This window comes from Equus caballus, chromosome X, assembly GCF_041296265.1.
Source record: "Equus caballus isolate H_3958 breed thoroughbred chromosome X, TB-T2T, whole genome shotgun sequence".
In the NCBI taxonomy this organism is placed as follows: Eukaryota; Metazoa; Chordata; class Mammalia; order Perissodactyla; family Equidae; genus Equus; species Equus caballus.
Window position 1 is genome coordinate 67,661,228 of NC_091715.1, and position 25,599 is coordinate 67,686,826.

Here is a 25,599-nt window from a genome sequence, read left to right on the forward strand (position 1 = left end):
TCTTCCCCTCTCCAATCTGACAACATATGAAGGTTTGGGTCCTTAGTCTCTTAAGAAGGGTAGCTTACCGCCTCGGCTAGATGTTGTAGCTTCTTTACCAATTTACTCCGTGGAGGATATACCACTGGGATTGGAAAGGGGCCAATAGGCCAGAGGAAAAATTAATGAAACCTGATTCTCCTTCCACCCATCACACATGCTGGGGTTTGAACAAGCTTCGGGGTGGAGGAGGTGACAGACTGCCTACCCTTTTTGCCATCTTGTGTGGTCCCCATTGTGCACCCAGCGGTATCCTAGACAGAGAACTTCCCTGAGAGTCTCATTTCCGGGATGAAAAGTTGCCTTCCATTGAGAAGTGTCACCATCAAATAGGTGGTGGAAGGATGGTGTGGTTCTGGGAGGAAGAGACCAGTGAAAGGAAGCACCCTTTTCTCTCTCTGATCTGTTTTTGGAACTGCTTGTTTTCACACAACCCACCTTAGCAAGACCCAGGATGACTAGTGCTTGCTCTCATTGTACAGTAGAGAAAACTCAAAGCTGTTGTTCCAGTCACATGTAGAACAGTGGCAGGGCCATTCTCAGCCCTCTTGCCTTCAGGTTTGGGGCCCTAGATCTAAGGCTATCCAGGAGAGCCAACTAGTTTACTACATTGGAGTCTTCTGGTGTGCCCAGCTGGGGCTGGAAGAGGACCAGCCCCAGGTTTGTGGGTGGCTGGTACAGGATGACTTGACAACTTCAAGATAACATCCAGGCCATAGTTGCCTATATCACTGGAAGTGTCAGGTGTGCTGGTAAAACCAGGAGCACCAAATCAATACCCAAGTTATAAAAAATAAAAAAATAATAAAATCCCTCTTTGAAGTCCACAAAACCCTTGCTCGTATGGGACTTACCAAGTTTAAGAGTTGTGTGCACAAAGAATGGAACTCCCCAACAGGGTAAAGGCAGAGCTGACTGAAGCTTTCTTCTGACCTTTTCTGTCCTGACATCCACATTCTGAGGAGCTACATGGGTAGAGACTTGGCTGGGATAAGGGAGACTCAGAGGGGCTTGGGGTGGGGGGCTAAACAAACTGGACAGGTGTACTACATACAGAAACGCAAGACACAAGGACGGCTGGGTCTGGGGTGGAGAGACTGAAATGGTTGGACAGCTGACATGCTGACTGTCTGAGTCTGACGTGCCCCAGCAGAAGCAGCAGAAAGGAACAGCATTGACCTTTGGGAGAGTGACAGGATGAGGGCAAAATGCCCCCTCCCCCTGCCCGCTGGCCCGCCTCACTGGTTGCCGCTTGAGTAGTGGTGGTGCTGAGGAGAGGTAGGGATGCTGAGTGAGGCGGAGGCGTGTCTTTACGGAGCATGACCGGAGGCTCCTGAAGGCAGTGCCTCAGTTTCTCCCTTTGTTTCAAGGTCTCAAGCTTTGCAGGTAAAGTTGGGACTAGCTGCTCTGGACCACCTGTCTGTGACTGGAGGGGTGTGTGTACGTGAGAGAGGGAGAGAAAGCCTGGGCAGAGCGTGCTTGAGCATGGGAGGAATTGGGCCATGCCCCAGGACTTGAGCCATCTCTGGCACAAAAGGAGTTAATGGCAGGGACCGCGCCCCCCCCCCCCCACCCTGTGTCCGGGCACGCGCAGCGCGCCCCCTCGGTGCGCGGGCACAGCAGCCAGGCTGCCGGAGAGCAGATCTCGGGGATTCGGGTGCGGAGCCCTTGGCCTGGAGGCGATATGGGTGGTCCACGGCCCGCTTCAGTCGCTCGCTACAGCCTGGGGAACAGGTGAGGCCGCCTGCCCCGGTCTCTCATCCTCTAGCTGTCCATACCTTGCCCAGATCCTATCCCCTCCCAATCCCAGGCTCCTCCACTCCCCAGCCAGTGCTCCCCAGCCTGCTCAACCCCATGTTCTCCATCGGCACCCCTGACCCCCCGGTCCTCCCCCGCTTCCCTTCTCTCCTCCACCTCCTCCCTGAATCCCGCATCTCTATCATCCTCCTGCCTATGGTCCCTCTATTTCCACAGCCCGGCCGGCATGCCCATCAAAATACCCCTACCAAGGGCCCCCAGCCCCATTCCTGTATTGCACATTGCCAGTCCCCCCTCCCCCGCAGTGCAGCCCCATCTCTCTTCCATTATAGCATCTCACAGCCAGGCTCCCTCCCCCACTCTCTGCAAGCCCCCCCCCTCCAATGGAGGCCTTTATCCTATCCTCCCCCATTCCAATGCAGCTCCGTCCCCCAATACCGTTCGGAACCCGCGTAGCCCCCAATACTGCAGTTCTCAATACCAGTCCATTCCTGCACAATGCCCCTCGCCCAATACTGCTCCAGCCCAGAAAGTACCCCCAGATGCCATTCTGATTCCCAGCATTGCCGCCTCCCCCTGTCTTCTCCCAAATTGCAAGTTGGACCAGGATGGAGATCTCAGCCTTGGGGACTCATAGTGGGTCTTAGGGTACAGAGGGCGTTTGGGGGTCGGTCGATTTGTCTAGGTGTTCACAGGGGAGGCGCATTTGGCGCCGAAGGGTTACTGGAGAGGGATGCATCCCGAAAGGGTTAATGGAATTTGTGGGGAGGGGCGGCACCGAGGGGGTTAATGGTGGGTGGGGGGGGGGGTTGCTGGCGGGGAAGCCGTGTGAATGAGCGGTCTGTGCCCCGGAGTTGCCATGGAGACGGTGAATGGGGGGATTGTGTGAACTCAGCTGCGGACTATCCCCCCCATACACACACACACACCCACTCCCTCCTGCCCCACCTCCCTACTCCTACCCCTTCCTTTCCCTTCCCTTTCTCCCCTCCACCCGGGTGCATTCTGGGCAGTGTCTGGGATCTAACCCCTCATACTTTGCTCCCCATTTCCTCTGAGCCCCCACCCCTTTAGTCTCTGCCCGCCCTCCCTCCTCCTCCCTTTTCTTCCTCTTCCCTCTTTCCTCTCTCTCTCTCTCTCTCTATTTCTCTCTCACACATACACACACACACACACACACACACACACACACACACACATTCTCATTCCCCTCTCATGGTGGCCGATTGCCGGGCGTTCCCAATCTCCCTCCCCCACCCCTTCAGCCAGTTCTTAAAGGAGCAGGCCTGCAATCTTGGAAGGCGGGAGAAATGGGGGAAAACCAAATTCTGTGTGTGTGTGTCCATGCAGGCGTGTCTGTGTGTGCCTGCGTACATGTGTTGACGGTATAACTGTGTGTCAGAAAACCTGTGTGTCTTGAGTGTGTTGCTATTTCTGTTTCTGTCTCCACCTATGTGTCACCGTTATGCTGCATGTGTCTCTGGATATTTACCTATGCGGCGTGTCTGATTATATTTCAGTAAGTCTCTGTGTGTCTCTGAATGTCTCTCTCTGTGAGTCTCTGACTCTGTGAGGCTCTCTGACTCAGAATGTGGGACTATATGAGGGGATCTCTGTGGGTTTGGAATGTATGTCTCTGGGAGTGAGTATCTCAGTGTCTGTGATCCTGGCTTGGTCTCTCTCACTCCCTCTTTGAGTCTTTGTGAGTTTATTTCTATGAGTCTCTGAGTGTGTGTCCCCTGCACTCCGTTATTTATTTTACACTGGCTGAGCATTGACAATGCCTAGGGTGCTAGGCAGAACGGTTTCTGCCTCGGTCCTGGCACTCCGTGAGAATTAGAGGGAGCCCAGCCGATGGAAAGGACCAAGGCTTAAGGAATGGGGAGCATTGAGGGCTGAGAAGAAATGTACAGGAGGGGCCCAGGAGGGTCTGTGGACTCTGTGTATGGCTGTCCTGCCCCCTGCCCTGCCTGAGGACGAGAGGGTCTCTCTGTGGGACCCTTTGCCTATCTGCTGCTTTCCCTTCTATGCCTTAGAGTCCCAGAGTGAGGGTACCAATCTCACCCTCTCCTGATGTGGAGGTGCCTGTGTGGGGCTACCAGGTCCAGGCGGCCAGAGAGTCAGTGTCCACACGGCATGCCCAGAGACCGGAGCTCCATTTCCAGTTCTCCCCACCCCCTGCTACCACATGCTACTCTGGCTCCAGCTGACCCCGATGAGCTCCACTGGCTAAGGAGTTAGAGTTGGGGACTGGGAACTTGCAGTGGCAACAACTGTCACTCTGTCAATCCCCGTGGATTTTCCAACAATGGCTAGGCACATAGAATGGTTCTGACTGGCAGTGGAGATCATCCATGGGTCCCTGGAACTCTGGGCATGTGAAACCTCTCCTAACTGTGGGAGAATAGCTCAAGCCCAGCAGGGCCCCAAAGACCGACTTGGTAGCCCTCTCCAGCCATCTTGGATGACGTATACTTCCCTCTTTCCACAGGCCTGTCTGGCCCTGAGGGAGTCCCCTTTCTGAAGCTGTGGTGCTTGGACGACCTGTTCTCTACGTTGCTGGGCACCTGTAGGTGTCCCTCGAGAGCTCAGTTTTGAGGTTCAAGTCAGTGTGGCCATGAAGGGGCTGCCTGTTGGGCTGATGCTGTGACCCTGGAGTCTGCCTTTCCTGCCAGTCCCCCTGCCCGGAACATGTGGCTGCGGCTTGGCCCGCCCTCGCTGTCCCTGAGCCCCAAGCCCACAGTTGGCCAGAGCCTGTGCCTCACCCTGTGGTTCCTCAGCTTGGTGCTGAAGGCCAGTACCCAGGCCCCGGCACCCACAGTCAATACTCACTTTGGGAAGCTAAGGGGTGCACGGGTACCATTGCCCAGTGAGATCCTGGGGCCTGTGGACCAATACCTGGGGGTGCCCTACGCAGCTCCCCCAATCGGCGAGAAACGTTTCCTGCCCCCTGAACCACCCCCATCCTGGTCTGGCATCCGGAACGCCACACACTTTCCCCCAGTGTGCCCCCAGAACATCCACACAGCTGTGCCCGAAGTCATGCTGCCCGTCTGGTTCACTGCCAACTTGGATATCGTCGCTACTTACATCCAGGAACCCAACGAAGACTGCCTCTACCTGAACGTCTACGTGCCCACGGAGGATGGTGAGTGCTGCGGCCAGGCACTGCGCCCTCCCTGCCTCCCACCCGCCCTGTTGTGTTTGTGGCTTGCATGTAGTTGTGTGCCCTGCAGCATGCATCTGTCTGTCTGTGAAAACGCTTCTAACCATCACTCTGCTTGGCCTCCCCCTTCCTCTTCCCTGTTCTTCCCTCTCCCAGCATTGTCTGAGCTCCCATGTGTGAGTGACACTGTTGCCAGGAGGGGCCTGGCCAGGCCTGAAAGCTCTGACAGGTCTAGGGCCAGAGTGCTGGATGGGGCTTCCCTGGGGGAGTATGGGCCACTGCTGGCAGCTGCCCGCGGGAGGATGCTGGCTCCACCAGGCCCCCCTGTTGCCATTCCACCTGCTTTGAAAGGTGGTAGGTGTGTGTGGCCAAGGGAGCTGGGTGTGCGTGGGGGGCGGGGGACAAGCCTGGTGGGCATTACTTAGGTGCCTCCTCTTTCACTAGCTGATGCCTCCTCCCGCGGGGGTCATACTAAGGTAAGTGACAGAAACAAGGAGATGGTGGGACAGGCTCTCTGCCATGTGCTGCCTGCAGAGCAGCTCTTGGGGCCTGGGAGGGTGGGGGGTGCATGCCCCTGGGCAGAGGCCTCCTGTTATTTTTTAGTTTTTTATTCATTTTACAGTAAAGCGGATTTCCAAGGAATGCGCCCGAAAGCCCAACAAGAAAATTTGTAGGAAAGGAGGTAGGTAGCGAGCCGGCGGGGAGGGAGAGAGAGAGAGAGGGAGGGCTGCCTGCCCACCTGCCCTTGCCCCTGAGGACCCAGCCTTCCTTCAAGTAGCACAGGCTCAGGGGGCGGTCGGTGAGCAGACACAAGCTCCACCTCATCCAAGGGCCCTGGCTGCTTTTCAGGGAGGATTTGGTGGCCTAAGGCAGGTTCAGAGCAGAAGCAGCAACCCCATTTCTTCCAGTCTTCCCAGCCCCAAATTCCGCCCTAAAACGTGTGCCAAAGACAGAGCCACCTCAGGAGTAACTTGAGGCAGCCAAGATGGAACCGGAGGCTCTGCCCTTTTCCTGGTGGGGGAGCCACCAGCTCGTCCCACCATGCTCTTTCCTGGGGTGAAAGTCTAGACTCAACTCTCAGGCCCTGAAGCTTAGACCAAAGTAGTCCTGCCACCCTGCCCACCACCTCTGGCCAGAGCATAGCTGAGTGACCCAGCCTAGTTTGGTGGCAGACCTTGGCGGTCTCCAGGAACTCTGGACTCTAAATGAGACACGAGATCCTGGATTATAAATTTACCCTCTTGCTGGGAAGAATTTGTTACCCCTGTATAATAATTCTTCCTGTTCTAATACCACTTTATATTTTCTGCGAAGCGCTTTCATACTTGCCTCATAAAATCCTCCCCACACATCTGGAAGCTCACAAGGCAGGAGTCGGTATCTCAGTTTTATGGATGAGGAAACAGGCCCAGGGGAGTGACTTGCTGATGCTCAAGGCCCCATCACTGGTCTGTGGTAGAGCTGGGACCAAAACGTGGGTCTCTTGACCCTCAGGGCAGTGTTCTTTCCACTGTAGCACGCGAAGCAACTCCCATCTGGTCATTCCCACCTCCCGAACTCTGGGAAAAAAAATGCTGAAATTTGGATGGGTTGGGCCCAACTGGAAACAGTAACAGCCTAAGGAACAGGTGGAAGATCACAGCCTGATCCCCACAACCCTTTGGCAAGCTTGGAGTTTGTTTTCCTTTGAAATCCTAGGTCAGGGTTCCCCAGAGAGGGCTGGTTGGGATTCCTGGGACCGGATGCTCCCTGCTGAATAAGACTCTCTGGGGGCAGAGCCCAGGAATCCGCATGGTGAGTGTGTGTGCTGAGTGCTCTTGAGGCACGCTGAAGCACTGAGTAAGGCCCGCTGCCCTAGGGGAGGTGTTCCACCACAGTCCCACACCCAGCCCAGGACCTCGCACACAGCAGGCAATCAGTAAACACTTTTTTGCACCAATGAAGCAGCATTGTCGTGTTGCAGAAAGAGTGCAGGTCTGGGAACCACAAAGCCTGACTGAGTCCCAGCTCTGTTGCTAACTCATGGTGAGACCTCAGGCAAGTCTTTTTCTTTAAGAACCTCTGTTTTCCGCATCTGAAGATGGTAGGGGACCATTCTGGCCTTAACATTCCATCAGCCTTCAAACGGATTCAGGAAGTGGGCTTCTTAAGCCTACCTCTATGAGTTACTGACTGGGGTGGGGGGAGGGGCAGGGAGAGGAGACGACATTAACATTAACGGCTTCCTAGGAGGAATGATCTCCCCAGGGCGCCAGTAAGAGCCTAGGGCAGTTCAGTCCTGTCCTGAGAGTCTGGTTAGAGAGCTGACTGGAGGCTCCACCCAAATATAAGCATTTACCAATCAGGATTGTTGACTACGGGCAAGGCCATGTGCTAGGTGCTGTCGGGATGTGAAGGGATGTGAAGTAGAGGAAAGACTGAGGAATAACTAAAGGCCTGATGGCTACTTTGAAGAAGATCCTAGCCGTGTATTTAAACTCAGCTGGTTTGGCTAAGCCCCACAGGCCAAGCTGGGGAGTAGGTTCCAGAGAGTGTGGGGGAGGGCTTCGGTCATTTAGCTGTTGAAATTAGTTCCCTTCCTAGGGCCTGTTGGCCAGTCGGACTGGAGTTACAAACCCTGCCTCTTGGGGGACCCATCCCCAGAGGCCGTTGGGGTTGTGATGTGCATAGGGTAGGCAGGGCTGGCCTGGCTGAGATCCTGCTGCAGCATAGTGTCGGGATGGGGTCGGTGGTCTGGCTGGCCTGGGTGACAGGCACGGCAGCAAGGAGTTGCTCAGCAAGTGCCAAGCTGAAAGACCAAAGGCATCTGTCCCAGCAAAGGAGGAGGCCGGGACAATGCAGCAACCCAGGGACACTCCCAGAGAGGGGCAAAAGGGACGCATCTTCTGCATCAGGGCCCCTGGGAAGTAAAGAATTTCCTGGGAAAGACCTGCCCCACGCCCCCGCCTCCACCCCCATCAAGTTGGAGGGAATTCGCGTTTAGGGATGAGTGATTTCTTTTCATTTGGGGGAAATAGAGACGTGAGGATGCCCCAAGTCCCACAGGGTTTCTGAGGGCAGTACTGGTAGGCACCACTGGAGGTTCAGGAAGCCGGAGTCGGTTTCTGCCCCTCAAGCTGGCTCTTGCCCTAGTTGAAAAGGCATTTTGTAATATGAGGGCGGTTCCTGTTTTGATTAATAGCTGTAAGGGAATTCAGTCCCCAGAGCCCAGACCAGCTGAGAAAGAGGGCTATTTGCTGCCTCCAGGCTGAGAGTATCTGGTGTCATAGACAAGAGGGTAAGCCCTGGGGTGCCAGCAGAATGACCTCGGTTTCCACACGCTGACCAGCATCCAGGCAGTAGGTCCTCTTTCTCCACAGCCATTCTCAAGATGCACTTCTCGTCGCCTTAGAACAGGGAGGAGAACTGGTGCCAGCTTACCCCCAGGTCCTAAATGTCTCTCTTCTCTCCTCTAGTCTCTTCTTTTTTCTCCCTCCCTTCCCTCCCCTCCCCTCCACACTCCACCTCTTTTCTCATTTATTTTCTTCCCTTCCCTTTCCCCCATCCCAGAAAGGTAGCATGGTGCAGTGGAAAGACCATGGGCTTTGGAGTCAAGCAGACCTGGGTTTGAATCTCACCTTTAGCACTTCCTAGCTGTGTGATCTTGAGCAAGTCACTTTACCTCTCTGAACCTCAGTTTCCCCATCAGTGAAACAGGAATAGAGATAGCACCTACCTCATTGGGGTGTAAGGATCAAACAATATGGCAGAAGTAGAGTGTCTGGCACATGGTAAATATTCAGTACGTGGTAGGAGCTATTACCATTATTCCTATCTCTCTGTTTCTCTCTCTCTCTTTCTCATGTCCCTTTTTCCTTTTGCCTTTCCCCCTTTCCCTCCCTCTCTGGCTCTCTCTAGATCTCAGAGCAATGCTTGCTGCTCTCAGGCCTGGTTCCTGTGGCTGGAACCCCGTTTGCCATTAACCAGCTCAGGGGGCCCCAACGAGGAAGACCAGAGGGAAAGCTTCATCTCCCATTTTCTCCTGTGGGAATCAGGGTCAGCTGAGGCCCAGCTTGAGCCTGCCCACTGGGCCAGGGTAGCTCAGGGCTGGGGTCCTTGGTACCCGTCTCTGCCCTAATAGCTCACATCCATATCCACACATGCTGGCAGTGCCGCCTCTCACCCTCCGGGCCTGCCCTTGCTCTCCAGCTCAGCCTGCCTGTGTACACACGTGCAGTCTCTTCCACCCGGAAGAAATCCTTTCCCTCAGTGGGTCTCTGGCTCTGTGCCCCGGCCCATCTGCTGCTATCCCCTTCCTAGCTGGGAAGGTACTTGGTTGAGATGGGCTGTTGGGGACAGGGAGGCGGGGCAGGGAGGTGCAGGGAGGCCAGCACAGCAGGGGCCTGCAACACCATCATCCTGATGAAGGTCTGGGCCTCAGCCCACCCATTCCCTCAGTTCTTGCCATCCCTCCTGCCTGTCCTGGGCTCAGGCCCAGAGCTGGCTTGCTGGGCCACACTGCAGTCATGCTGTTTTTGAATTCTCTCTCTGTTTTGTTCTCTGTTCTGTGCTGTTGTGTCTCCCCGTGTCTGGTCCCCAGGATCCGGCGCTAAGAAACAGGGCGAGGACTTAGCGGATAATGACGGGGATGAAGATGAAGGTATTTGGGGGCTGCAGGGCGTGGCGGCTGGTGCATGGCACAGAGCCCCTCCCCCTCTCGATGGGGAGAAGCCCCGTCTGTCTGTCTGTCCGTCTGTTGGTGTGTTTCTGTTCCTGTACAAGGCCGTTGGGCTGTTCATCCATCTTTGGCCTGGTTGGCCACTGGGAGTTCCAGGGTGATGGACACGGCTGGCGGGAGCAGGGGACCACAAGCAGAGCCGTGGGGAGGGCATCCTCCTCGCCCTGGTCCTCCACCCTGTCCTCAGACCTACAGTAGAAGCGGGCACTGCCGGAGACAGCTTCCTCCCCCATCTTCTGTGGTTCATGGGCACCTGCTCCTACTGAGCAGCAGGGAGGGTGGAGAGAAAGCAGGGCTGAGGGAGGGTGAGGAGAGGCACAAAGGATACTGGATGGCGAGGAGGTGCCTGTGTTTCATTGAGGAGACACCTGTATTTCGCGGGGAGACTGGCTCCTGGGAGAGGGGCCCAGCAGGATGTCACTGAGGAGTGAGGCAGTGACAACCAAAGGGGCTGGAGAATAGCACCACCCAGAACCTCCCCAGCCTTCTCCCAGAAAGAGAGAGATGGCCTCAGGGCCGGGGCTGCAATAGCTTCGGGACAGAGCCAGAAAGACTGTGAGCTAAAGCAGCAGGCTGAGGCCAGGGTACCACAGCCCAGTCAGTAGAGGGCACAAGATCCTTGGGCGACGGTTGAACCAGTCTTCCTTCCTCCTTGGGAAAACAGGTTGTGTTTGCTTGGCTGCAGAGAGCATTCCCTTCTACCTCCATGCTCTGGCCCTATTCCTCCACCTCTGGAGGGGCCGAACAGCTCAGGGGGCCCACTGGTGGCTGGTAGGGCTGCGCTGGTGTGGCAGTGTTGGTCCAGCTCACAGACTGAGAGACTGCAGGTAGACGTGATCAGGCAGGAGCCTTCTCTTGACTGCCTAGCCCTGACGCCCACGCCGTGCTACCTGGGCTTGGGAGCAGTTGCTTGAAGGTTCCTCGTTGAATGGCCTCTGGGGAGGCTCCATCTTCATCTTAATGCTGACTGGGGGCAGGTTCTCTCATTCTAGTTCTGCCCCTTTCCTCTTCCCCATCCCCAGTGTTTCCAGTTAAGTCTGCCTGATGCCCGGGGAGAATGAGATAAATGAGCACATGGCTGAGAAACCATGTCGATAAGGTTCCCCCCACCCCATCTCTGCCATTCACTCCCCTTTCCCCACATCCTTCCTTGTTCTCTCCCTGTGCCACCCCTTATTCCCACCCCTCATGTCTGTGTCTGCACTGGGGGGCCAGCTGCTGCCAATGGCTGTATTTTCATGTAACTGGTCTAGTCTTGGGGGTTTCAGGGCTCCCCAGCCCCTGCTCTCTGAAGCCATGTCAGGTCCCAGGACTCCTGGGTGCCCAGGGCAGGGACTCCCTGGATCCAGGCCTTCGTCTTCCTCCTGCTCCCCATCCCAGCCACGTGGTGGTAGGGCCCAGCCACGGCCTACCTAGGCCTAGCTGTATCAGGCATGCCTGGCTGCCTTCAGCTGGGAGGCACTTGAAAGCAGAGGCTTTAAAAACATCACTGAAGTCCGACTGTCTCTGGCCGATGTTTGAGCTCCAGGCTGAGCAGCCCCATTAGTCCTGCCCTCAGAGTTGGCGGTGGTGTCCTGGCACCTGGGATAGCTTTGCTGCCCGCACCCGCCCAGGGCTGGCGGGGGTCGGGGAGGAAGGGCATCCTACCCAGCTTGTGTCTCACCCTTCTCCTTGCAGACATCCGGGACAGTGGCGCTAAGCCCGTCATGGTCTACATCCATGGAGGCTCTTACATGGAAGGGACAGGCAACATGATTGACGGCAGCGTCCTCGCCAGTTATGGCAACGTCATCGTCATCACCCTCAACTATCGGGTTGGGGTGCTAGGTATGGTTCCTTGCTAGGTGCCTAGAAGGAAGCCTGGGTTCTCAAGGAGGGAGAAAAGAATGCTGGGGGAGTTAAGAACAGACGGCCTTGGTTCTCTAGCTGGTGCTAATGACCAGAGTCAAAATGTTGTTATCCTATCACCCCTGCCCAAGTGCTGGGAGCTTCCTCATGTCCCCAGGCCGTTTCCTGGAATGTTTAGATGCCATTGGAAATTCAATTCAAACTTCACACCTTCTGTTATGTCTCAAGCCAGGTCTCTGTTAGCAGACTTTTGCTTGGCTGAATTCTGTAGGGTCCATTAATTTTCTAGTGTCCTGTCCTCATCCCCACCCACCCACCCCCACCTCCCTAAACCGCCCCCCCCAACACAGATATTCCTTCTAGCCAATCACATATCCACACACTCCCATACCCTCACATATCCACTCCCAGGAATACGATTATTTCTCACTCACTCCCCACAAGCACACACATATACCCATGCACATATAGACCCCCACATCCACCTCTACGGACCTTCTCACATATATGCACACTGCCCACACTCCATATACACTCCACACATACAGCTTCCCCCACGCACATATCCATATGCCCACATACCTCTATACACTCCACACCCGTTCCCCACATCTACACAGATTTCTCTCACCTTCCATACACACACACACACACGTTCCTATATCTCTCTCCTTCCACATCTATACCCATACACACTATGCATACCCACACTCACACTTTCTTCTACCCCATATATATACTCTACACAAAGACCCACACCCTGCACATCCACACACAAAACCCACAATATATATACTTTAAATGTACATAAATATTTCTTCCACACATACACACACACCCATATCCCCCTACACACCCCATTCCACATCCACCCCAACACCCAAATACACACATATACACCTTCCCCACATAAACACAAACCAGTATTCTCCCTCCCTACACATATATACCCATACCTAGATGTCCACACCTCCCCACCCCACACATACACAAATACTACACACACACACCCATATCCCTGCTTCCAGATCTACGTACACATCCCATTCACTATACTTATATATTTCCCCCGCATATACACACACCCATTGACCTCCTGCACATATTCCTACATGCACACATACTCACACACACGTACATATTCCTCCTATACATGCCCTGCATATATACATCCGATACATACAGATGTACATATTCCGCCACCCTACCCCACAAAAACATACACATCCATATACCCACACCTGGCCTTCCATATCTGTACATGCACACACACCTCTACCCACCCCCACGCTCGTGCACGTCCCACACTTACTATATACACACATACACATTTCTTCTACTCTCTTCACGCATACATCCCCACACACTCCTACCCCGTTAGTACACAAATATACTCCCACACATACACACTTATTTCCCAAACGCCTCCTCGTACACACCCATGTGCCCTGCCCCTCGCATACTTTGTTGCCCACACACTTGTTTCAGTGATTTAGCCTGCCCCTCTACCCTGTACCTTCCTTGGTGACTGTTAATGCTTATCTGTGGCCAAGGACTTGAGGTGAACAAGAGCCTCAGAGAGGGTGACTCAGCACACAGGGCCTCACTGCCTTTCAGATGCTCGCCCCAGCCTCAGAGGGCGCCTGCAGCCCCCCATCCCTGGAGTGGCATGAAGAAGCCACCTTCTTGCCTGGAGGGCTCGTGTGCTCAGAGGTCTGTGGGGGTCTAGGCTGTTTGCCAGGCCTGTCGGCCTGGGTGCTGCACCAGCAATTAGGCACGGTTTACTCCATGGCCGGCAGGCTCACAGGACATTATTCTAATTTGCTTTTGAGTATATTGCTTTGCCAGTTCTAATCCCAGAGGCCCTGGTGTTGTGTTTCACTTCTGGGTGCAGTAATGTACACAGAAAGGCCATGTCCTCTTGACTTACCCTTGATACTGTGTGGGATAGCAAGATATCTTTTTGGGGATCAGATTGGAGAAAGGCTATTTCCTGAAAAAGGTGGAGCCTATGTCCCCTTCAGTGGCATCTGGATACTGGGTTCGAAGCATGCATGGCATCTCCCTGGTCTCTCAGCAGTCTGGTGGGCTTTGGTTTCATGGTTCTGCTGCTGCTCCTCTGTCCTTCTGAGTTGCCCTAGCCATCACAGCAAGGCTCTTGTAAGCTGTTCTGTCCTGTTGAGAAAGGGGATCTGAGTCTCTGACAGTAAAAATGGTACCATGGAGGTGGCTGTAAACCCCCACACAGTTCCTGAAAAGTGATGAATATACAAATGTAATCACACACAGATATGCAGGCACACATACGTGGTAGGTGAAGGCCAAAAGTAATTTTGTGACTTTATTTTCTTAGTGAGAGTGATAGAAAGTATTCAACTCAGCTGCTTTTAAAAGTTATAAACACAAAGCTCCATTCTACCAGGTCTTTTTGGAAAGCACAGAGAATACTAAGGATACGCTTCAGTTCCAGATTATTGGACCAGCTAGGGGTGAAGGAAAAGAGAGAGTGGAGGAGCAGGGAAAAGAGGGGAGAAAGCGAGGAAGAGAAGAGGCTGGGGAGAGCAAAGAGGACCAGAGTGCGGCAGAGAAAGGAGGCAGAAGGGGAGACTCGCAGGACTTGAAGTGTCGGTTGAGAGCTGCGGGCTGCATAGAAGGCTGTTGCCGGTGAGCGCTGCCTGTGATACCCTGACGTGCCGACTGCTTCACAAGCCTTCAACTGCCCCGGTCCTTAAGCTTCCGTGTCAGAAGTTCTTAACGTTTTGTGGAGTCTTGGACCCCTTTGAGATTCTGATGAAAGCTCTGGACTCTCCTCCAGAAAAGTGCACGCACGCACACACGCACACACACACACTTAGAGATGTGATTTCGTTGGTTCTATTGAAGCTCATCTGTGAAACTCAGGTTAAGAAGCCCCACTTGACGGCCTCCTCTCATTCGGATGACCAGAACAGCACATCTTAGGGCAGAAATATTATTCTTTGGGCTTAAGCTTTTAATGATCAAAATATTATAAGAAGGAGTCACAAACTGAGATTTGGTCAGGAGTTCTCCACCGCTTCCTGTGTGCCCTTCACTGCTTGCTCTGGAGCACAAATGTAATCAATAAGCCACTGATTGGATTCTGGGTCCATACAAGATGTTTTTGTCTCTTGGTGCCAGATGTAGAACGTGGGTTTTCCCCAGAAGCTTGGGGATTTCGCTGTGTAGCTGAGGCTTTGTTGTTTGGCCTCCCAAAGCCTCCCAGAAGAGGCGGTCGGTTTTGGACCTCAGTTATATGCATTCATTCACCCTCCCTCCCGTCAGCTTCTCTGGAGCACTGAGCCCAAACAGACGGTTCACTCAAAGGTGCTTCTTTAGACATCTTGGGTGATTCCGTGTGTTTGGAGAATGTCACAGGCTAGTCCATGGATCCCGTCTAAGGCAGAAGGGTAGGTCTTATTTGAGAAGCCCCAACTAGGCTTGAGGCCAACAAAAGAAAGGGACCCCAGCAGGATATAGGATGTAGATATCCCCAGGGCTGAGGAAGTAGGGGCTTGCCAAGTTTAATTCTGGGTTCCAGGATTTAATCCTATGTCCTTGCTCAGGTACCCTTCAGGCAGACTGAAAACCTGGTAAATGTCAAGCCTTGAGTGACACAGATACCTGGTTTTGATACAATATACGAGATTCCCCCGTCTTCTGTTGACAAGCAGCTTACCATGTACTGCAGTATAAACTTGGGCCCAGGGAGACTGGCTCCGATTTATTCTGACAGTTTATGGAGTTTGTATTTCGGCCCTCATTCTCGTGTGGTTTCTGTGAGTGGCTGAGTTACTGGGGAACTAGCAGTGAGTGACTGCTTGCCCAGATTTCCAGGTTTCGTGAGCTTTCGTGGTCGGTCACGTTTGCTGTATCTTCCACCTGAGCCTGTTGGATATAGCGCTTTAAGCAGGACTCTCATAGTAGGGATGGTTGACATGGCATCATCCATAGGCTTCAGTGCCTCTTATCCTGAGGTTTGTGGGATGTGAGGGAGCAGAGAGTGATGGTCGAATCCTCCACCCAGCCCTTTCAGGCCTTTGTTTCTAACTCAGGAAATCGGTCCATGTTGGAGAAATCTACTTTACTACATCTAAATGCAGGCTTTTTCTGCTGATTAAGACAGACGTGTTTGACACGTTTCACTGAATGATACCTTAGCAAAGGCTGAAGCCAAGTCTGCTATTGCCTAAATGAAAGGAAAAGAGAATATGGGGAAAGGCGAGAGGAGGGAGGGAGGGCAGGTAGGCTAAGAGAAACACATAGTGGTTTGGGTTTTTTTGCCCCAGGGTCTCAGGGCTCGGACAGCTGGGTTGGATCTTGGTCGGCATACTTCTTAAGGCTTGCAGGAGCAGCTTCAGTTTGTGAATGGGCCAGGCAAAGGAGAAGCTGCTTCCTTGTCTAGAGGAACAAGGGCTCCTCCGTTCATCCTCATTCGGGCTTTCTCTAATTCCTTCTCATTTCCTCCTCGGGAACCTGGGGCTAAAGAGAGCTTGTGACCAGGTCCTGAGAGGAATAACTAAGTACTTTACATACTTAATTGTACCAAAGGTAAATTAATAACACACTTGAAGAGGGTGAGCTGAGCTCTTTTGCAGAAGCTAGAAACAGGAGGACTCGAGAAAGACAGTGATGAGGTCGTGTGCCTGCTCGAATCTATTTGAATTCAGCTTCTGCCCATGACCTGCCAGGACCGCCAGCTCTCTCTGTGAGCTGAGGGAGCCTCCTCAAACATGGCCTGTCACAAAGTTGACCCCAGGTGCTGCAAATGAACTTTAACTGTGGAGTCAAAAAATACTGATCCAGGTATGGGTTTCCAGTGTGTACGAGCACCACCACTACCCACCTGAAAAGGAAGCCCTCCGACAGCCTAGGGCAGGAGAAGATAGAGCTTTCCAAGGAGCCTAAGGATCAGGGAAGAGAGATGAAATGAGGCAGCAGGATCAGTCTAAAATGGAAGCAGGGTCGGGGGGAATATAGGACATCTCTGTGGGATAGCCAGCAGGTGGGCAGGAAGGTGGTCTCCATGGCAACAAGTCTCCACAGCAGCAAATCCCAGCAGGTGGGTGGGAAGGTAGTCTCCATGGTGACATGTCTCCTCAGCAGCAAATCCCAGTGGGTGGGCGGGAAGACCTGTTTCTGTGGTAACACACTGCGCTGACTTCCCCCTTTCTCCACCAGACGAAAAAGATGGTCTAACCCAGTGGTTTTCCAACTTTAGCAGGCATCAGAATCACCTGGAGAGCTTGTTAAAAACAGATTGCTGGGCCCTGTCCCCAGAGCTTCTGCTTCATTAGGTCTTGGAGGAAGAGAAATAAGGACCTGCCCTGAGAATGAGGGGAAGGGGCATCCGAGGCCCTGGAAAGAAGTGGAGATGGATGAACTCATACAGGAAGGACAAGGAGAGCTTAGGGATTGTTGCCTCTTGGCATCTTCACTTCCTTCGGAGAGAGGAGGAAGGGGAAAGAAAAGTAACTATAGATTTACAGTGTGCTGAGCATATTAGAGATGCTTATGTTCATTTTATCCTTGTTATAACACTTTGAAGTATTTTAATCTCCATTTTACAGAAGAAGAAACAATATAGCCCAGAGATTTTAAATAACTTGCCCCAGGCTACACAGCTAGTAAGTGGTGGAGCCAGGACTCGAACCAAGGACTCTCTGACTCCAGGGTTGCTCTTTCTCCTCTATTTTACCAGGTGCTAGGGTCATGTCCCAGACAGTACATCTGGGCAGAGGCTGCTGGGTCCTGGCCATTTCAGTTCCTGCAATTTAAGTCTCCCAACTGGAGGTATCCCCTTTGAAGGGTCTAGAGACTCCTCCTTCCAAACTGGAGAATGAGTGGGAGGCAGGGAGCTGACCCTTCCTGTGTGGATGGTGCTGGACCTTGTCGAAAGGAGCAGTGGTTTACGCTAGCTAGGTGGAAAGACCTACCCTGCATGCTCATTCTCTGCCCTCATGCCCCCAACTCCTGTCTGCCTTCACAACCCAGATTCTCCGTTCTTCCGCCTTCACTGTCCTCACGCCCCTTGTTGAATCCAGGTTTCCTGAGCACTGGAGATCAGGCTGCCAAGGGCAACTATGGGCTCCTTGACCAAATCCAGGCCCTCCGCTGGGTGAGCGAGAATATTGCCTTCTTTGGTGGCGATCCCCGCCGTATTACCGTCTTTGGCTCGGGCATTGGTGCATCCTGTGTCAGCCTCCTCACGTTGTCGCATCACTCTGAGGGTGAGTAGCTCTTGGGGCAAAACATGAGCTAGCAGAGTGCTGGCTGCCCACCCTGAGCCTCAGGCTCTCGAGGGCTCGCTCAGCTCCGTGCCCCAGGAACACCCAGGGGACTCAGCCACCCCTCTTCTACCGGCTCAGTCTCCCTTTGGGGAGAAGCGGAAGGGAATGTTTCTCTAGGGGAAGAAGTAATTCTCCCAATGTGAGAGAGCGGAGCAGAGAATCCCATTTACATCTTGAGAACGTAGGCTTCTCCTTCGGATGTGGGAATCTTATTTGGGGGAGTGGGAGCAGAATGCCTCTCTCTGCAGGGGTGATGGTTCCTATGGGGCGGGGGGAAATCTTTCTGTCTGGGAAGGACACACAACTTCGGGGTAGTGAGCTAGGGTGGAAATTAGTTTTTAGGTGTAAGAAACACTCGTTCTCTGCCTTTCTCGCTGAAGAACAAGTCTGTACAAGAGAACTGTCCCTGAGGGGGAAGATGGGTCGAAGTGAGCATCATTACCCTGCGGGGTGGGCTTTTTCTGCGGGCAGTGATCTGTTATCTGACTCCAGACGTCCTCCTGGGCTGTACCCGCCCTGAAGGGAGACTCATCTTTAGCCTGAAGGAAAGCCTGTCTCCTTGCTGTGGGTCCCTCTGCCAGTGACTCTTCCAAGGGGCCCGAATAAGCCCTTTTTTGCTCAGCAGGAAACGTTCTCTTTACCTCTGGACTACAGAGCACATTCTATCTCTGAGAGGCAAAGGTGAACTTCTCACAAACAAGAGATCTTCCTGAAATAGCTGCCCTTCTCTGGAGTAAGGAAATCTGTGAGAGAGGACATGGTTTTTCATTGCAATCCACCTCGTGAGCTGGTGATATCCTCACAGGAAGACTTTCAGTCTCTCTTGGAAGAAGGCCTGTCTCTCTGAGAGAGAAAGGTCACCTTCTCTGACATAGAGATGCTGTCTCTCTCCCTCCAGGGACTGCCTTGGTGAGGGGAGACTAAGGTGGGGTGCCCACCGTAGAATGTGTTTCTAGGTGACAGTAATGGGAACAGGAATCCCTTTTTCCACAAAGGAGGATAAAGTACTGGTTGTGAGGGTGCTTCTGTGTGAAAAGAGGGACAGTGCCTCCTGCCTGGGGACGATTTCCCTGGGAGGAGAGGGCCTTTCTTGGACAGGTGCTAGACTCTCATTGGGAGCCTATGTCCCTGGAGGCCTGGCTGCTTTAAAGATTTGTTCTCTCTGTCTTTCTGTAATTAATTCATGGAGAATAATCTTTCGAAAAGTGAGGCTCTCTAAGTAGTAATCTATATTTCCCTTCCTCTCTTTCTGCCCGTGCAAACTGTCTTTTTCTTAGAGGAATGGAACTGTGTGCCTGAGGGCCAGATTCTCCCCTCCTTGGGAAGGTTACAGCCAGGGAGAGAATGAGACCCTTTTTTGCCTCGTTGCGGGGGAGAATCATCCACGTTTTTAGTTTGGGGGACTGGCTCCCTCTTATAAGGCTAAGGGAAAATCTGGATCCGAGGCATCAGTAGTTTCAGGCAAAGGAAAGCCTCTGTGGAGACTACAGATGGGGAAGGCACGTTCCCTGGAGACTTTCAGACCCCAAGGCCTTTGCCCTCGGGAATCCTTCCCCAAACTCCCAGAATGTGAGGCTCTCTCCTGCCTGCATTTCTCATCTCTCATGAAAAAGACCCCTTTGTGGTGGAAGCGCGAGCTCCCTGGTGGTGTGCTGGCACAGAGCTGGGCCCAGCTGGGCAGGAAGCAAGAGGGGAAGACAAGGAGAGATAAAGAGAGGGAGCATAAGGAAGCTGATGTCTGGGACCCAAGGGGTTAATTCTTCCTGCCATTTACTTAACCCCCAAGTTACCAACCATCACCCCCGAACAAGGAGGCAGGCAGCAGGCAGGGGACCAGTCAGAGAAGGGGCCCCACAACCCCTCCTTTGGTTCTAACCCACCGTCCCAGCCAAAAGGATTGTTTCTCCTTCCCAGCCCATTCAACCCACAGGGCAGCCTCAGTAACAAAAGAATGAGGAGGTATTTAGTGTGTCCCTCAGGTACAGGCAAGGGGGGCCTAGGCTGTGGGTGACATGACAGATCTGACCTGGTGCTGCCCATCTTCCGTAGGGCTTTTCCAGAGGGCCATCATCCAAAGTGGTTCTGCTCTGTCCAGTTGGGCTGTGAACTACCAACCAGTGAAGTACACCAGCCTGCTGGCAGACAAGGTGGGCTGTAACGTGCTAGACACAGTGGATATGGTAGACTGTCTTCGGCAAAAGAGTGCCAAGGAGCTGGTAGAGCAAGACATCCAGCCAGCCCGCTACCATGTGGCCTTCGGCCCTGTGATTGACGGTGATGTCATTCCTGATGACCCTGAGATTCTCATGGAACAGGGTGAGTTCCTCAACTATGACATCATGCTAGGTGTCAACCAGGGTGAGGGGCTCAAGTTTGTGGAAGGGGTGGTAGACCCTGAGGATGGTGTCTCTGGCACTGACTTTGACTACTCCGTCTCCAACTTTGTGGACAACCTGTATGGCTATCCTGAGGGTAAGGACACCCTGCGGGAGACCATCAAATTCATGTACACAGACTGGGCAGACCGTGACAACCCTGAGACCCGCCGTAAAACACTGGTGGCACTCTTCACCGACCACCAGTGGGTGGAGCCTTCGGTGGTGACAGCTGATCTGCATGCCCGCTATGGCTCACCTACCTACTTCTACGCCTTCTACCATCACTGCCAGAGCCTCATGAAGCCTGCCTGGTCAGATGCAGCTCATGGGGACGAAGTACCCTACGTTTTCGGCGTCCCTATGGTAGGCCCCACTGACCTCTTCCCCTGCAACTTCTCCAAGAATGACGTTATGCTCAGTGCTGTCGTCATGACCTACTGGACCAACTTTGCCAAGACCGGGTAAGAAGAAAGTGGGGTTTTTCTTCTTTGGGACCCCAGCTTGCCCTCCCCTCTGCTTCTCTATCTAAACTTCTTCCATCATCTCCCTTCCTAAGATATTCCCCAAATCTTGCTTGGTAACCCTTCACCCCATTCCCTACTTCCCCCTTTCGAGTCTTTCATGCCATTTCCTTCCCTCAAAAATTTTGTTGAGGCTCAGAACTTGGTTGGCCTTAGGGCTCAGCAGGAATGAGAGATAACTGGCAGAACTATGGAATTCAAGGTTAGATGGTCTGAGGCCTTGTGAAGTAGGAATAAAGTGCTTTCAGAAAGAGCCTTTAAAGGGCTCTTGGAGAAACTGGGCAGCTGAAAAGATTAATGGATACACAGTGGCATGTGGGAAGAAAAAGCGTCTCCAGCGTGATCTTACAGGACGGGCACAGGGAAGGGTGAGACAGTTTCTATGATGCCGTGGGCAGTAGAAGTTCGGGGCCTGGGGAAGAGTTGGGACATGGACAGAAGGAGGGACCTTGAAAAAGATGAAAATGCCGGGAAGTTTTGGACTGGGGAAGAGGTTTAGGGGTGGGTGTGAGAGGAAGAATGCTGGGCCCTTTCCTCATCTAGGTAGAGTGTTGACCCCAGGTTTTCATGTGGTATTTCAGGGATCCCAACAAGCCGGTCCCCCAGGACACCAAGTTCATTCACACCAAGGCCAACCGCTTTGAGGAAGTGGCCTGGTCCAAATATAATCCCCGAGACCAGCTCTACCTTCACATCGGGCTGAAACCGAGGGTCCGCGATCATTACCGGGCCACTAAGGTGGCCTTTTGGAAGCACCTGGTGCCCCACCTATACAACCTGCATGACATGTTCCACTATACGTCCACAACCACCAAAGTGCCGCCCCCGGATACCACCCACAGCTCCCACATCACCCGCAGGCCCAACGGCAAGACCTGGAGCACCAAGCGGCCAGCTATCTCCCCTGCCTACAGCAACGAGAACGCCCAAGGGTCCTGGAACGGGGACCAGGATGCAGGGCCACTCCTGGTGGAGAACCCTCGTGACTACTCCACTGAATTAAGTGTCACCATCGCCGTAGGGGCCTCCCTCCTGTTCCTTAACGTTCTGGCCTTTGCTGCCCTCTACTACCGTAAGGACAAACGGCGTCAGGAGCCCCTGCGGCAGCCTAGCCCTCAGAGGGGAACCGGGGCCCCTGAATTGGGAGCTGCTCCTGAGGAGGAGCTAGCAGCATTGCAGCTGGGCCCCACCCATCATGAGTGTGAGGCCGGTCCCCCCCATGACACACTGCGCCTCACTGCATTGCCCGACTACACGCTGACCCTGAGGCGCTCCCCTGATGACATCCCACTCATGACCCCCAACACCATCACTATGATTCCCAACTCCCTGGTGGGGCTGCAGACATTGCACCCCTATAACACCTTTGCCACAGGGTTCAACAGTACTGGGCTGCCCCACTCACACTCCACTACCCGGGTATAGCTCCAGCCCTGAGCACAGCCTATCTCCCGGCTCCCTCCCTCCCAGATCCATGAACACATGTGTGCACTCGAGCGCGTGTGCGCACACACACACAGACACACACACAGACACATACAGACGTATATGTATACGCACACACCCACACTCGACAGCAGACCCACCTGCACAAACATAGACAGATGTGGACATGCACCCGCATGTACAAGAACACAAATAAAGAAGTAAACCTGAACAAACCCTTTAAATGGGGACGCAAATGAGTCCTTGGGAAACTGAGGACCCGTGAAACAGCAGCTGAAGCCAGCTCCCTGAGCCTGACCACAGACACTCCTGGGGGCCTGAAAGCGCCAGCTGGACACCCCCTCGGTGCTCGCCTTCCGCCTCCCTTGGAACTGCACCACCGCCCAGCTCCAGACTTGGGAGTGTTAAAGAGCAGAGGAGCTCTTTCTCCCCCAGACTTGGTCTCTTTTCTGGGTCTTGTTTTTGTTGATTTTTTAAAAAAATTTTGGAACAAATGCTTCTCCAACCCATGAGTGCAAAGAGCCTCCAGAAGGGAGGGCTCCAGGCCCAGGGCTCTCTGGCTCTGGAACCCCCAGTGCTCACACAGTGCGACCAAGGAACATGACCCCCAAGAAAGAAACAGATTTGAGCAAGACCATCAGATGGAAGGAGGAAGGGGCTGCCGCTGAGTGGGGTTAGAGGGCTCTGGGGAGAACTCTCCAGCTATCTCGGCGTCCTTGTGGAGGGCTGCAGAGACCACAGGGTGACCTGCTTCCCCCAAAAGCCAGGAGCACCAACCTGGCTAGATTAGGGGACCCTAGATTTGGTGAACGAGGTTTTGTGGAGGCCATGTCACTATCGGGCCCCCCTGGGTATAATCCGGGTTCTGCCTCTCCCTTGGGGTAGTGCTATCAGAAATTCGCCCCATTTTCTTTACAGAGTCTCTTTTGTGTCTGTCATTTCTCTTTCAAAAAGGCAATGTTTTTTGTTGTTGTTGGCTTTTTTTTTTTTTTTAAAGAAAAGTTCTTAAAACACTAACGGAAACCCATGGAGTTTGTCCTTTGTAAAAATTTTAAACACAGTGTCTTGATATAAAAATAAAAAATCCAGTTAGCACTCCCAACCTGCCTCCCTTGCACAGGCCTTGTCCCAACAGACCTCCCGGCAGGGTGCCTCTGCGGGGGCCAGGAGTCGCAGCCTCCCTCCGCCTCCTGTGCCTTTAAGCTGATACAAGTCTGGGCTGCACTCTGCTGGCCCCTCGCAGGAAGGCCTCTCCAATCTATCTCAATCAGGTTGCTGTCCCCAGCCCCCCACCCCCCAACGCTCTGGGTTCCTGCGCTGAAGCCTTCTCTCAGCACCTCAGCCCTCCTAATGAAACAGCAAAAATAACACTTCCTTCTCCTCTGCGCCACTGCTGCTGCTGCTGTCGCCATTGCTGCCACCTGCTGCCGCCACTGCCACTATCACCACCACCCTGCCCTCATCCTGAACTGGGGCCTGGGAGGAGGTTTGACCTCTAACATGCTGAAATTCCTTCTCGTATCTGAATCCAGTGCAGCATCAGATATGTGGACTCCTGGCCTTGGGTGACTGACAGAGCAGGGGCCCTCTCCTCCCCGGGGTACTTGCTTCCTGTTCTGTGAATTAGACTTGGAGAAGTCACTGGGGCCCTGGGAGCAATTTCTCTCCAGGACTGCGATTAGTGGCTCCCTGTCAACCCTGGGGGACAGATTCAGTGGGGCTCCACAGAGTTAGCATTGTGGTATTTCATATTCTGATCAGTGACTTGATGGCCTGAACGAGGAGTGTGCTCATCAAGTGTGACAGTTGGGCGGGGTTGCTGACACCTCAGAAACCAGGAATAGGATTCTTCAAAGTGACCCTGACAAAATGAGGGAGATGAACCAACACAACAGGACGATGTTCAGAGGGGACAAACACAAGGTGGTACGAAGACCCAAACTGAGAACTAAGATACTAAAATGGTGCGTGGGTTCAAGAGAGAGAGGGGCAGTGATTGACGTGACACGGTGTATTTAAAAAAGAAAAAAACTGGGGGGAGGGTGTCAGGGTGGGTCACAAGTTGAATGAGTCCATGGTGTAGAACTGGTTTTCTCCCTCCCTCCATCCCTTCCTCCCTCTCACCCTCTTCTTTCTTTTCCTCCCTCTTCCCTCCCTCCCTCCCTCCCTCCTTTCCTTTCTTCTTTCCAAAACTAATGTGAATGCTAGCATATAATAACAAAAATATAGCTTGGAGTGCTGGGAAGTGATCAGAGTCCGAGTTTTAGAATTAGAAGTAACCTCAGAGTCATCTAATCCAACTCACTTGTCATTGGGGAAATGGGCCCAGAAAAGCCCAACATCACAGTTAGTGTTAGAAACAGACCTAGAATGCAGTTCAGTAAGCTACGACCCTTCCCCGGCTCCTCCACTTTGCCACTTTACCTAGCATTGGTCAGACCTTTCAAAGCATTAATGGGTCTGCCCTTGGTCAACACATCTTCAGCATGCATGGAAAAGCTGGAGAGGGTCTGAAGAAGGGCAAAAACAATGTGCCAAAGGACTAAGTTTGGAGTTTTTTTGTTAATTTAGAAAAGAGAAAGCCAATGAGGTAACGTTCAATAATTGTGGAGCACCCAGCCATGTGACAAGTGTGCTATATCATCTTCCAAAATGTAACTCCTAAGGAAGGACAGAGCCGACGAGCTGTTCTCCATCTTTTTTGAGAATGATAGAGGGAAAAAGATTGTTAGACACACGGAAGCACTGTGGAGATGATCATGGCACTTAGAACGTCCTCAGTAACAGTTGCCAAATTGTAGGAAGGGCTACTAAGGAAAGCACTGGTGTTCATCCTCCTGAAAGCAGAGGGCCGAATGACCCTTTTAGGTCAATTTAGAGTCTTTGTTGTTATGATCCTTTGATTGCTCCATCTCAGATATTACCAAACTGGGCCTCCTCTTCGTGTGTGTGTGTGTGTGTGTGTGTGTGTGTGTGTTTATACCTCAAAATTAGGAGGCTCTCTATTTGGGGAGGATTTAGGCATCGCCTCTCCTCTAAGAACTCAAGGTGCTATAGCAAACCCAGCTCCAGTCCTATTTGGGACACATCGGTGAGAGCTTACGGTTGGTCTTCATACCTTTGAAAGGTCTGGGTGGAAGAGGTGACCTCCAGGACAGGCAAGGTTTCAATCTAGTTGGCGGTCAATGCTGTGCCTGGGTAGCTGGAGTGTTCTCGGCCCCATTGCTGACACCAGCCTTGGGCCCAGCTAAAAAGCCCAGCTACTTGTTTGAAGAGGGACTGAAGACATACTTGGATTTTATTTGACATTTCAGAAATCATTAGCGCCTAGACTGGGTCCAGTCTGCCTCGCGAGATTTATCTGGTTTCTATATTAGTCCCTTGGGGGCTGGACACAGCTATCTTGGGATCTGACCTT

At 53.1% G+C, this 25,599-nt stretch overlaps 1 protein-coding gene and 1 long non-coding RNA gene across 4 annotated transcripts; one reads left to right on the forward strand and one right to left on the reverse strand.

The window, feature by feature from the left end:
- The first annotated feature begins 1,615 nt into the window (after positions 1-1,615).
- On the forward strand, positions 1,616-23,283 carry NLGN3 (neuroligin 3). 3 transcript variants are annotated; one of them, XM_003365805.5, is made up of 8 exons: positions 1,632-1,773; positions 4,289-4,945; positions 5,586-5,645; positions 9,543-9,602; positions 11,358-11,507; positions 17,591-17,776; positions 19,886-20,675; positions 21,317-23,283. In XM_003365805.5, exons 2-8 carry the CDS (start codon positions 4,489-4,491, stop codon positions 22,158-22,160), a joined length of 2,547 nt encoding a protein of 848 aa, XP_003365853.1. In that variant the 5' UTR covers positions 1,632-1,773; positions 4,289-4,488; the 3' UTR covers positions 22,161-23,283. The 3 variants fall into 3 exon arrangements, with proteins under 3 accessions (XP_003365854.1, XP_001491833.1, XP_003365853.1); XM_001491783.7 differs by lacking the exon at positions 5,586-5,645 and having other exon boundaries at positions 1,622-1,773; XM_003365806.5 differs by lacking the exons at positions 5,586-5,645; positions 9,543-9,602 and having other exon boundaries at positions 1,616-1,773.
- LOC138922023 (uncharacterized) lies at positions 15,600-19,969 on the reverse strand. The gene is made up of 3 exons (XR_011435113.1): positions 19,863-19,969; positions 16,393-16,450; positions 15,600-15,735 (listed from the first exon to the last, which is right to left on the reverse strand). It is a non-coding gene; the product is annotated as an uncharacterized lncRNA (long non-coding RNA).
- Positions 23,284-25,599: the final 2,316 nt, after the last annotated feature.